The sequence below is a fragment of the Schistocerca gregaria genome, chromosome 2 (assembly GCF_023897955.1).
Source record: "Schistocerca gregaria isolate iqSchGreg1 chromosome 2, iqSchGreg1.2, whole genome shotgun sequence".
NCBI lineage: Eukaryota > Metazoa > Arthropoda > Insecta > Orthoptera > Acrididae > Schistocerca > Schistocerca gregaria.
In genome coordinates, this window is record NC_064921.1 from 479,312,332 (window position 1) to 479,324,878 (window position 12,547).

Here is a 12,547-nt window from a genome sequence, read left to right on the forward strand (position 1 = left end):
CACAACTTCTACTCTGTATGGAGGAAGAAACACAAAATTTACATTATGCAGAAATTGTTTCCTTTGGATCCATGGGGCATCAGCCAATAAGTACAATTCTCTTATCTGCTGCAATCATCTTGGCATCTAAATGCCTGAAAAATCTCATTAAGATTTCTGATAACATCCAAGCTCTGGGTATAAAGTAGAGGTTTTGTTTTTGGAACACCTGGGAATTTTAAATCTTCCTGTCATCAGTGAAGGCAACTTTTCACACCCACAACTATTTACACACAATAGCGCTGTCATATTGTCTTTAGTTTTCTTTACCACAATGACACTTTCTCCCTTAACAGAATACGATTTTGCAGGAAGTAAATTATAAAAGACACTCAGCTTCATCAGCTTTGGACGTGTGTCTAGGTTCACAACGCTGTATCAGTTGTGGCAGCTCTTTGTTTACACTTTCTACAACCAGAGTCTCACTTTCTCTACTTACACTCTAAAATAACAGATGGCATTTTTTAAAACCATCCAACCAACTTTTAGGCACTTAAATTTTCAACACTGATCTTCAAGGCAATTTCACAAGCCTTCTCTTGCAGTATGTTTCTGCTTTTACAAATGCTGCCACTTCTCAGTCCTTGAAACCACTTTAAAACAATATTTTGTACACCACTGAATGTAGACATATGAATGTTCTTCCTTTTGGATCCACATGAGTTGTTAGCTTCACTATTTACAAATGCTTCCTTATTTTTGAGTATGCTACATATGTAAATGGTGATAAATTATATTTCTTTGGCAAGTCAGAAATTTTTATGTCAAAATTGCCACCTACATCATCAGCTTTTGCTGAACTGTATGCTTTCTAGGTTTACAGGCAATAACTACACAAAAGTAAAATTTACAGTGCTGATACTTCAATAAACAAGCAACTACATTTTTTGTGCTTTGTAGACTCAAATACTATCATCAGATCATGTGACCTAAGTTGTGTATTAGATAGGACAGAAAACCATTTCTGAATTGTTCAATGCATCTGCCAGTCTTGCTCCAAGAGAAGTCGATTTACTGACTATGTACTAGGTTTGTGTCAACTGACAGAATCGATTACCGTTTACTATGACCATGTGAACCTGAAAGAAATCAGAAATTCACTCTGACATTTTAGGAATTGCATAAAAATGGAATTTTAATTTGTGAGTGTTTCATGTTTATTTCCTAAAATCAGAATTTTGTTAAAGCATGGTTCATTAGAAGTGGGGAGGAATAATAAAGTTCTTATGGAAGTTTTCCTGGGTCCTACAAAAATATTCAACAAAAGCATGATTTCCTTAAAACGGGGTTCATTAATTTGGGGTTTTTCTGTTGGAATAAGTGACAAAAGAAAATAAATAGCTTGTGTCTCATACATGCCAACTTTGACTATTCTGAAAAATCAATGCACACACCACTGAAAACAGTTATGGTATTTCCAACAATTTTCAGGCACAAAGACACCACCAAAGTGAACACACAGTATCATTTCCAAATATGACTATCCAGTCAATCTGTTTCCAAAGTTCCCTAAAATCCCGTCTGACCAAAAACCTCATGCTAGATACCTTTATTGGGTGGTGTGAACTGCTCTCATACATTTGGCAATATCATTGTAAAGATTAAGAATAAAGATTCCAGAAGGTGCTGCCAAGAGAAACATCAAGAAATACAAAGTGCTGAGCTCGCATAATCCATACTGCAATATACAGCCAAAAAGTAATCATAGGACACTCTCCAGCAAGTGACCTGACTAGCTAAGTAAACAGCTAAGTAAACAAGTCCAACTAAGTGTCTGGGACACTCTAAAGTCCACTGCCCCTTTTCACTCAACATTTTCTATCCTAATTTAATGGAGACACAAAGATGATTTTATGTTCATAATTGATATAACTGTATGAAATTATTCCACAAATCAAACTACAATGTTATGATCAGGAACTGGCCCACTATATGAAAACACTAAACTGTTAACAGGAGAGGTATTGCACAGTATTAGTGAAATTTGTGTGTAAAATACACACACCACACACACACACGCACACACACACGGCGTGTGCATAATGGACCGCCCACTTTCCCAGCACTAATCACTTCAAAAAATATGCTCTGGTTAGGCTATTCTATACTCAATTATATGTAATTATGGCAAAGAACATCCTAATCTGAAATGCACAGCTTTGTGGTTTTAACACGGAGAAAATGAAATTTTCAATCAATGTTTAATGCATTAAAAATGACATTGTATAATTTGGATTGTGTAAATCTGGAAAAATTTCAAAACACAACTGTTAGCCAGGACATTATGACAACACATTTCACCACATGTTGGTTACTCTCTCACATATAGTACATCTGCACAGTGCTCATATGGCGTCATTAACATGGAACAAATAATACAAAGCATCGTGTGGTGATTTGCGGCATGTGAAGAGGCACTTATAAGATGTACTACGTGTTTTCAAATTAGAAGGGCAGGCTTTCAATTACAATTTGACATCATACTCCTTAAATCAATTATTTCAATAAAATGCTGTGTCTGGTGGTGAAGGTATCACAAAGGGATACCAGACACCAGCAATGAGGGTGATTTCATCTCAAATCATACAGGTCCTGTCAACCCATGGTCATGAATTTCTCTGCAAAAAATATGTATTAGACCTCTATATCATAAGCGTTAAGAAATAAAGTATTTTCAGTTTATCTTAATATTTGTAAATGGTACACAAAATTATTTTGTAAACAACTCTTAAAACGGTAGAGAATATATATAGAAAGAAACACTCCACATGGGAAAAATATATTAAAAAAAGATGCTTTGACTTACCAAACGGGAAAGCGCTGGTAGTTAGACACAATAAAAAACACGTGTGTGTGTGTGGGGGGGGGGGGGGGGGGGGGGGGTGCGTGCGCGTGTATACCTGTCCCTTTTCCCCCCTAAGGTAAGTCTTTCCAATCCCAGGATTGGAATGACTCCTTACCCTCTCCCTTAAAACCTACATCCTTTTGTCTTTCCCTCTCCTTCCTTCCTTCTTTCCTGATGAAGCAACCATGGGTTGCGAAAGCTTGAATTTTGTGTGTGTGTGTTTGTTAGTGTCTCTATCAACATACCAACACTTTTGTTTGGTAAGTTACATTATCTTTGTTTTTAGATATATTTTTCCCATGTTGAATGTTTCCCTATATAAAAACAAAAATTCCAAGACTTACCAAGCGGGAAAGCACCGGTAGACAGGCACAATAAAATAACACACACACAAAATTTCTAGCTTTCGCAACCAACGGTTGCTTCTTCAGGAAAGACGGAAGGAGAGGTAAAGACGAAAGGATGTGGGTTTTAAGGGAGAGGGTAAGGAGTCATTCCAATCCCGGTTGCGAAAGTTCGAAATTTTGTGTATGTTATATATATATATAACACTAAAGGTAGTGGAGACCTACCAGATGTTTTGTGTTATAGTTCCCTCTTGGTTGAAATTTAGACTACAACCACACATTTATGGGCTTCATTTAACTTACAAATTTAATAAGAAAATACAAAATTTTTCACTCAAAAAAGATTTTTTTTTTTTTTTTTTTTTTTTTTTTTTTTTTTTTTTTTTTTTTTTTACAATTTGGAAAGTCACAGAATGCTGTCTTTCCTGTCATATTTCCAAATACTACTGATGTAATTATAAACAGTATCTTCTCTGCTCCAGCTATCTTTTTATGTAAATATTTATTACTAAAAAGTAAACAAATTGCATTTTGATGAGTTTTTATGAATTATTTACTCCAAAACTCCCATCCAAAAACCTTTAAGAATTACACAAAATATTGTTTCGTTAACATGTTAGCAGTCAGTGCAAACACAGAAGGCAATATTTTTCTGTGTAAAATACTAAAAATTTTTCAAGATTCTGCATATTTTGCATCACTGAATTTCTAGTGTAAAATAATGTTGGCAGTTCTGTATCCAGCACTCTTCTGTTTATAACAAATAAGTGAGAACTTGCATATAAACCATTCTGTGTCGAGTTTTCTGTTTGGTTTGAGCTTTTTGTTAGATACAATGTCAGTGAGGAAATACAGAGTGAAAGAGTGAGTTGTTTGGACTATGGAAAAAGATACAAGGTGGTGTTGAAGAAACTGAAAAACACTTCACAAATGTTGGAAATATGTTAAAGGTATTGCAGAAATATCTTGGTCCTCAAGTAATGGTAATACCATCACACCCACTGTGTAGGAATTGATACACCCATTACAAGAAGAAATTGAGCCACAACCCACCTGAACAATCATCATAGCCCAAATATGAAACTGAAGAAGACAATGCAGGTGTTTATATTCCTGGGTATGAAGCTGTTGATGCATTGAATGTTACTATTTCTGCCATAGTTCCTACTATAAATCCCTGTAAACGTCCACGAAAGGTAAGAAGCACAAGAAGAAAACTATGTAAAAAAAAAAATGGATGAAACTGAAACAAGTTTTACACAAGCTGCGGCCAAACCGCCCCACGAGGGGTCTCCCGGCCAACAATGCCATACGCTCATTATTATTATTAACATCTTCCAAACTTTGTGGAATGTACAATGTAGATGCATTTGGTGCAGAACTTAATATGCTTGTATGTGCACAAACTGTGATGTGTCGTTTCAAAACCTAAATATTACTATCTCCGCAGCCACCTATACTGAGAAGGTACAGTTACTGACACTGATACCAGGCAGCTGCTCAGATACCACTTCCTCACATTATTTGATTTCAAAAGCTTGTAAAATAAAGAATGAGAAAGGTATTTGGGCAAGCCCAGATTCTTATTGTAGGCATCTGTTGCAAGATGATATGCTTACTGTTGCTTTGGAATATTACCTAAATGAGGACAAAGTTTGCAGCATGCAAAGTCCTAACCAGGCTGATGTCATATCTGTTAGTGAAAACGGTGAAAAAGTTACAAAGATGAAAAAATATATGACAAAATTAATAAGAGAAGCATACCTCCTAATGAAAAATGAGAAATCGAATTTAAAAATTGGCCTCTTAATATTCTACTCTTTACAAAGAAAATGGGTAAAATTCCAGTAAGTGAAGGAAGTATGCACATGTATTTACTGCACTAATATGAAACTTGTTCATCTCCCCACAAGCAGTGTCACAGGAGAGAAGTGCACAGAGATGGACCTGATGCTTTTGAGTATATGTCAAGAGCCGTAAAGATAAATGTCTGTTTCTGAAGTGTGCAATGCGTTCTGGTGCTGAAATGATTACTGTTTCAGCACTACACCTTCAGGACACTGGCAATGACATTACTTATGCATTGTGGGAGGGAGGAGACATGGTGAAGAAGACAGTAGAGCCAGAGAAGTTTGTTACAGAAAGAAATAGCTCACCATCATATCCAGAGGATTCAGAAACAGGCCATAGCAGAAGTAAAATCAGCCACATCCCAGAATGCTGACACATCAGTTCTTCATTTCAACTTTGCTGAAAACTGGTCTGTTGCTTTGCAAAACAAAATTCAAAGTTAACACTGGCACACATCACTGGTATCAATATTCATATGTACTGCTCAATTCATTGAAGCATCACACTGTTTTGCTATTGGTCAGTGATGATCTCATTCTTGACAGTACACATGCATGTTATGCTGTCAGCATGATAATTGATGGCATAGCATCTAGAGACCATGCATTTTCTAAACATATGTATGTGACTGATGGCACAGAATTTCACTTTAAAAACTGCTTTCAGCTTTATGTGCTTGGTCAATACTGTAGTACAGGAAATAAGACAAGAAAATGGATATTTTCAGCAACAAGACATGGAAAACGTGCATGTGATGGCGTAGGAACCCTCTGTAAACATATTGTAACAAGATTTAATTTCCAGCATGAAGCTGTTGATGCTATAAGAGATGCTACTGGATTTGTACATATCAGATCAACTTTAATAACAAACATGAAACTCTTAATCCTAAATGAAAGTACATTAAGGGAATTCTGTTTAAAAAGAGAGGTCATAGGAATTCAATCAAGTCACAACTGGGCTGCATCCTGGTGTGGCACATACACTGCAAGAAATATTCTCCACAAAATGCAGTCTGTTGCTACGTATGAAAATGCATACATTAGAAGACTTGATGTGAGCCACTTCATTTCAGTTGTGGGTGGGACAGTTAATACGTGCCTCTCATGAGCTGCAAGATTTAACAGTCTCCTTTATAACACTTCATGGTCCTGCTAATGCTTTCAAATGGCCAGCATGGACAGCATCAAAAAATTAGTGTGCAGTTCCCATTTCCCAAGTGCTGCTCTTGTTGGACCATCCTTGTCCATGTGCAAATTCAGCTGGCTGTACAAGTTCAATGAGAGGCGGATGAAAAAACAAATGAACTCTTTTCAATACTGCAGTGTTGATTGTTACATTATAGGCATTTTTAATTCATGGACAGTCATGAAGAAGTAAAATCATGACACAAAACAATTATAATTTGTGAATAATTCATAAAAAGAAAAATGGGTATAAATATTCTGTCTTTCATTTTTGTTATGAAATGCTTTTAAACAAAATTATAAACTGCTTTCCCACTCACTTATATGTTGTAAAGTAAATTACTTTGATTTGAAAATACCAATTTTGCATGACATTTGCTTAAAATCAATTTAAATATTTAAGTTTCCATAATTTTTTTGACCTTGAGAGTAGAGCTAGGTCCACCTAAAAAATTTCTCACATTTTGTACAGACAAGTATTGCCCACTCTGACTGTACATTCCCTAACTGCAATGACTGACTAACATACCATGAAATTTTCAGAACATTTAGGATGGGAGTTTTGGAAAAAATAATTTCTAAATAACCAAAAACTATTAGATTCTTTCATCTTTATGTACAATTTCTTGACAGATTAAGAATTTCATGCCTTAATGTCATAGCTGACAGTTAGCAGTCTGTCATAGCTGACAGTTAGCAGTCCATCCACTTTATCATTTCCCAAGACAGTTAACATCCAGTGACTCCATATTTTCAAGAAATAATTTTGAAATTCGCAGAACGTTACAAATTTTCATAGTTTATTTTAAAAAACCGAAAGAAAGAAACAGCTCAGACGTGTATGTATTCATCATGTCTCATAGTATTGAGAACAAAATACCTATTGAAAATGAATTGCTGGCCGCGGTGGTCTCGCAGTTCTAGGCGCTCCATCCGGAACCGCGCGACTGCTACGGTCGCAGGTTCGAATCCTGCCTCGGGCATGGATGTGTGTGATATCCTTAGGTTAGTTAGGTTTAATTAGTTCTAAGTTCTAGGCGACTGATGACCACAGATGTTAAATCGCATAGTGCTCAGAGCCATTTGAACCATTTTTTGAAAATGAATTCAGTTGTCTATTACCTTCACTTTCTTTATTATAATGTTTCAATGTTCCCTTTCATTATGACATTTTCACAAATATTCTCATTTAGAGAGGTCTGTAACATTTTTACAAATCATCGGAAAATCAAAATATTGTAGTTTTGGAGAGGTATCATGAGGAACTTCAACATGTATTTTTTTCAGCAAACTTTGGAATAGTGATGTGACACATTCACTCTTGACCTCTGTGATTTGAGAAGAAATTGCCCTCGATACAGTCAAAAACTACAGCTTTCATAGTTCCTTCTGTAACAAATACAGATCTCAAGAAGGTGTATATAACTGCCCTACACTGCATAAAACAATCGCTTCTGGTCTATGTCTACCCCAGAGGGCAACTACAGACAAGTTGTTCTCACAGAAAGAAAGTATTCTGTCATGCCAATGATGCAATTTAATATCAAGTGTGATTCATGTGATCAGGAATCTCATTCCGATTGTTTCAAAATGTTCTTGTCCCCACTGAAATCCTAGTGAACAGTTCTTTTTTTACGTTCAAAATGGATCCACACATCTTTTTGGTGATTTATTTGCAGCAATGTGAAATGAATGGTGTGCTCCAATACTCTTGCTTCTTACATGCTACCGAATCAGATCTGGGCATCTGGAACCTTGTCATTTGTTTGTGGTTTTACCACCATTCTCTCACCTCTCACTAATGAATTAATAGTTACAACCTGACACAAATGTAATGAAACTGCAGTTTCCATAAGACTCTTTTGTAGACTTTTGTTAGTGCCACCTGCAGCTTTTTCCATTTTTGTACACCCAGTTGACCAGATGATTTCTTGGCAATCTTGGTATCTGCAAAGCATCTTTCATATCACATCATATGACCTCTACATTCAAGTACATGATTTTTTCATTGTAATGGGGGTAGTCATAATGCTCTGGTAGCCTAGTGGCAAGCCAATCAAACAAAAATATTTTCTTTTGTGTTTACTTGTTTCTTCCTATACTCACTTCAGCATTGAATATCTTATACTCGTGTAAAATCATCTGCACAAGTTTCTCATCCACTCGTGTAAGAGGACAAGTAGAGTTAAACGACAGGCCACCACCTTTCTTCACCTGAAAAAAAAAAAATAATAATAAATTAAATACGTAGTGATATGTTGAGAACAGACATCATTACAATAAGCTTAAGGAGAGGGAGTGATAGAAATGATCTGCAAACTTTTGTTCCACAGATGATTAAATGTACTTCCAGCTCTGCATCTTTGATTACACTGCAATTTACATGTACATGTTTGGCAGATGGTTCATACTCTATTCCAGCTTTTTCAATCCCTATGAGTATGTGGCAAAAATGAACCCCTATACATTTCTGCGCAAGTTGAGTCTTCTGTTTTACCACACTGTAGCTGGGAGTCAACAAAACATGATGGCTTTCGAAGGTGAAAGATGGTGATTTTAATTTCATGAAAGGCAAAGGTCCCGAGTTCGAGTCTCGGTCGGGCACACAGTTTTAATCTGCCAGGAAGTTTCATCCTGTCACTTAATAAGAGCTGTAATCTTTCTGATAGGAAAAAAAGTCGTTTGGAAATCAAGAAATATGGAATTACCCTGAAATCCCCTGTTAACAGAACTCATTACTTCATGTTTATAAAGAACAAGATGTGTTTCACAAGAAAGATTCTTTCTGGATCCATGTTGCTTGTGTGTCAATAGTGTGTTTTCTTTGAACAACGCTGTTGCAAGTTTCCCCAAGTGAAATTCCCTGATTTCCATACAAGTATTAGCACTTTTCGCTGTCAAATTTTGAGATCTCAAGTGTAAGTAAATATGTAAATTGGCCAAAAAATGTAAGGGGTTCTGTATTTCTACCCATTACCAACCCTCTAGTTTAGAATAAACAGCAAGTTGCCTCCTTTACAGGATTTGTGATCTGAGGGGTAAGTAAACAGGTAAGGAGAAGAACTTGAAGCCATTTTGACTATTTTTCGACCGTAACTGTCTCACAAATATGTAAAGCTTTTTTTATTTATTTTTTTTTTTTTTACGAAAAAACTTTACAGAAGAGTAAGTTCGTGTAAATAAAGGCAATTTTTGGATGAAGAATTTCTGTTTTTATTAACGAGTTAACTCTACCTTTGAATTAATATCAATCCTGTAATTGCTGATACTGAAACAGGAAAAACTGAGACAAAAACATTTTATTCAAGAACTTGGCTTCTGTTTCTGTTAGCTTACTTTTTTGGTTAGTTTATTTAATTTTTAAATAAACAGAAGCTGAACATTAAATTGTAAGACACTCAGGTAAAAATGCTGCAAACATATCAGTCCTCTTCAACTGCAGAACAAGTATGGACACAAATCTGTATCCCTAAAAACACAAATTCATCAAAGCAAAATATTGAAGTGTGTACAGAAAATTTTACTTGGTTAAAATTGTTTTTCATCTAATAATTGTGGCAGTGACGTATTATGAAACCATAATTTAAAAGAATCTTTTATGATAGAACCTAACATTTAATTATAATTTATATCTCATACATCACATTGAATACTTTGATTTTAAGGTGTTTATATTAATACCATATTATAGCTTCTATCAATGCTTTTTAAAGATAAAACATATTTTTCATGGATGCAAACCTTTTTAACATATGTGATGGCATCAAATCATCATACAAATCACAGTGCAAGAATTCAATATGAACAGAAAACTGTTCACCAGATTAAAATCAGTAACAAATTTGAAGTATGTCACAACAGCTTTTATATCTAAAACACTCACAATCTTACTATTACATGAAAACTAAGCAGTTTTGCCTTTTAATTAGATGTTGCAATATGTGAAAATTCAGTAATTTTCAGGAAATTAGGTGACACCTTCAGTCCTTTCATGTAAAACTCAAATTTTAAGCTGTGAGAAAACACACTACATGTATAAAATAGGCAGTCAATGGATTCAGACATTATATTCAGTCTTGAGTGATAAAATGTGTATTTTTACATAGCTGCAGTCCCGATAATTATCAGCAGTCCCAATAATTACCATCTGGGGCTGGAGAACTGAGCAACTGGAACAACTATACACAAGTGCTAAAATAATATAACAATAAAATAAAAATAATAACAGTACATTTCTTCATCATTTTTAAACAGGGGTTATTATATATCTTATTATGTGCAGGGATAGGAAATTTAAAATTTGTACTTGAAGTTAACGTTCAGCAAATACAGAATGTTTACCTGCCCAACATCTTACACAATGTACCTGAAAAGTTGTTAAGAAAGAAACTAAGAATTTTTAACAATTCACATCATAACTATAGTACACATCCTTGCAACACCCTACTAGAAATGGAAGTTCACATGTACAATTACAATGTTGATTTACTACTATCTCATTTTCAAGTTTTGTCTCAAACCATATAAGAAATTTTTCAAATAATGGGCTGAGGACAAATATTGCAGCACAGATGACATCAAAAAATTATTCCTTAGGATACATCTTTCTTTACACAGATGATTATCAGTTGTCACACACCCTCCTGACAGATCAGCAGTGTCTGTTGTTTTATGACACAAACCTACACTCTTGCACAGAACAACTAAATTTGAGATAGGTACTGAAAGATGTGGGTAATGATGTGTGCCTGAAAAGGCTGTGAAGTAAGATGTTCATCCGCAGAATGGCTGTGAGGCTCCTTCACAACTGATGGAAACGAAGTAACAAATGTATTACAATACATGGCTTGAAATACTTTTTGGCAACAGCTGTGTCACACATTTTGTAACTAATTTCTTCATGAATTTTCTTTTCTTTGTGTGCAGTTTACATCTAGCACATAAGCTGCCTGGCCATTATTTCCCTAAATTATCGGTAGCATGGATTGTTATGGGCTCTCCCCTATGCTCAAAATTCTGGCACAAAATATTACAATGAATTATAGAAGAAAAGGACACAAACTAGACTGTATAAAACATGTATTCATATCCTGAGGAGTCTGGTAAACTGAACATCAAAATGTAGGTCTTTTCAGTCATCTTTTTCATTAGGTTTCATACTTTGGTAACACCCTTGTCCTACAATATAGGATTTATGAACTATCCAAGCAAGACAAATGCACAAGAAATATATTGTATAATACAACATTAAAGTTTAAAAAACAAGAACAGCACTGGGGTATGTTCTGTGATTTTTCTCTGCCAAATAATAATATTCTGTATTTTGTCAAACGAACAATTCAAATCAAATCACTCAATGAAAACTGGTCAAAACTTGTTTGTGAGAGAAGCAATCTCTCCAATTCCACTCAGTACAATGGCTCTTTCAGCCAGTATCCATGATACTTTGGCCAGCAATTATTTAACATGCTGGACAATGGACCCTTTCTGTCTAGCTCTCTCAGCTTCTTCTTCTTCTTCTTCTTCTTCTTCGTGTTGCTTCTGCTTTAAAGCCTCACCATACCAATCTCAAGCACCAAAATATTCCACAATCATTCTTTTGTTAATGTCAATCTTGAAGATACCACCAGCTGATTTAAGGTCATTGTATACTTTATGTATGGCTTCCAATGACTTTGTTTCTTGGTTGACTATATACAGTCTTTATTAATGGAAAGACCTTGCTCTACAAAGGCTTAACCACAGCTCAAAATGAGAATCTTTTAAAAAAGTTATACAAACATCGACAGGTGGTATCACCTTCCAATAAGTCTCTTCAAAAGTAATTGATTCTCGTCTCAGTCCTCCCGTTGTTTGCACGGAGATCCAAAAATTCCTCCTTAGCAACAAGCCGTATGAACTCTTTCTCAACGTTATCACAGTCCTCAGCACTATCTAATTCTATGAAGAGAATTTCTGCAAGGCATTAAAGACTCTAGTCTTGCTAGTTCTTGCACTGCTATTTATCACAACTGGATCACAAAAGCTTATGTATCTACATATGCTGTACTTCAAAGGTGATGCAAGGAGGTCGTTCGACCACATTTTGATTAGAAAGTCCCTGCACTCAGACCTGAATGCGCATCAGTGCCCCTTTAGCATGCACTTTTATTTTCAGAGCTCAGACCATAAAACATGACATACATTCATGTCTACTGCAGGAATAAGACCAGCTTCATTATCAAGTATTATATCACATACAGGTTTTGTGGCAGATAATACTGCAGCCTTAATAACTG

General features: G+C 35.4%; 1 protein-coding gene across 2 annotated transcripts in view; it reads right to left on the reverse strand.

Moving 5' to 3' along the window:
* Positions 1-12,547, reverse strand: part of LOC126327217 (developmentally-regulated GTP-binding protein 2) — a 130,219-nt gene that overhangs the window by 18,261 nt on the left and 99,411 nt on the right. For both annotated transcript variants that reach the window (XM_049995869.1, XM_049995871.1), the window contains exon 5: positions 8,376-8,483. In XM_049995869.1, coding sequence (XP_049851826.1) covers positions 8,376-8,483 — 108 coding nt within the window. The remainder of the gene's footprint in view (positions 1-8,375; positions 8,484-12,547) is intronic.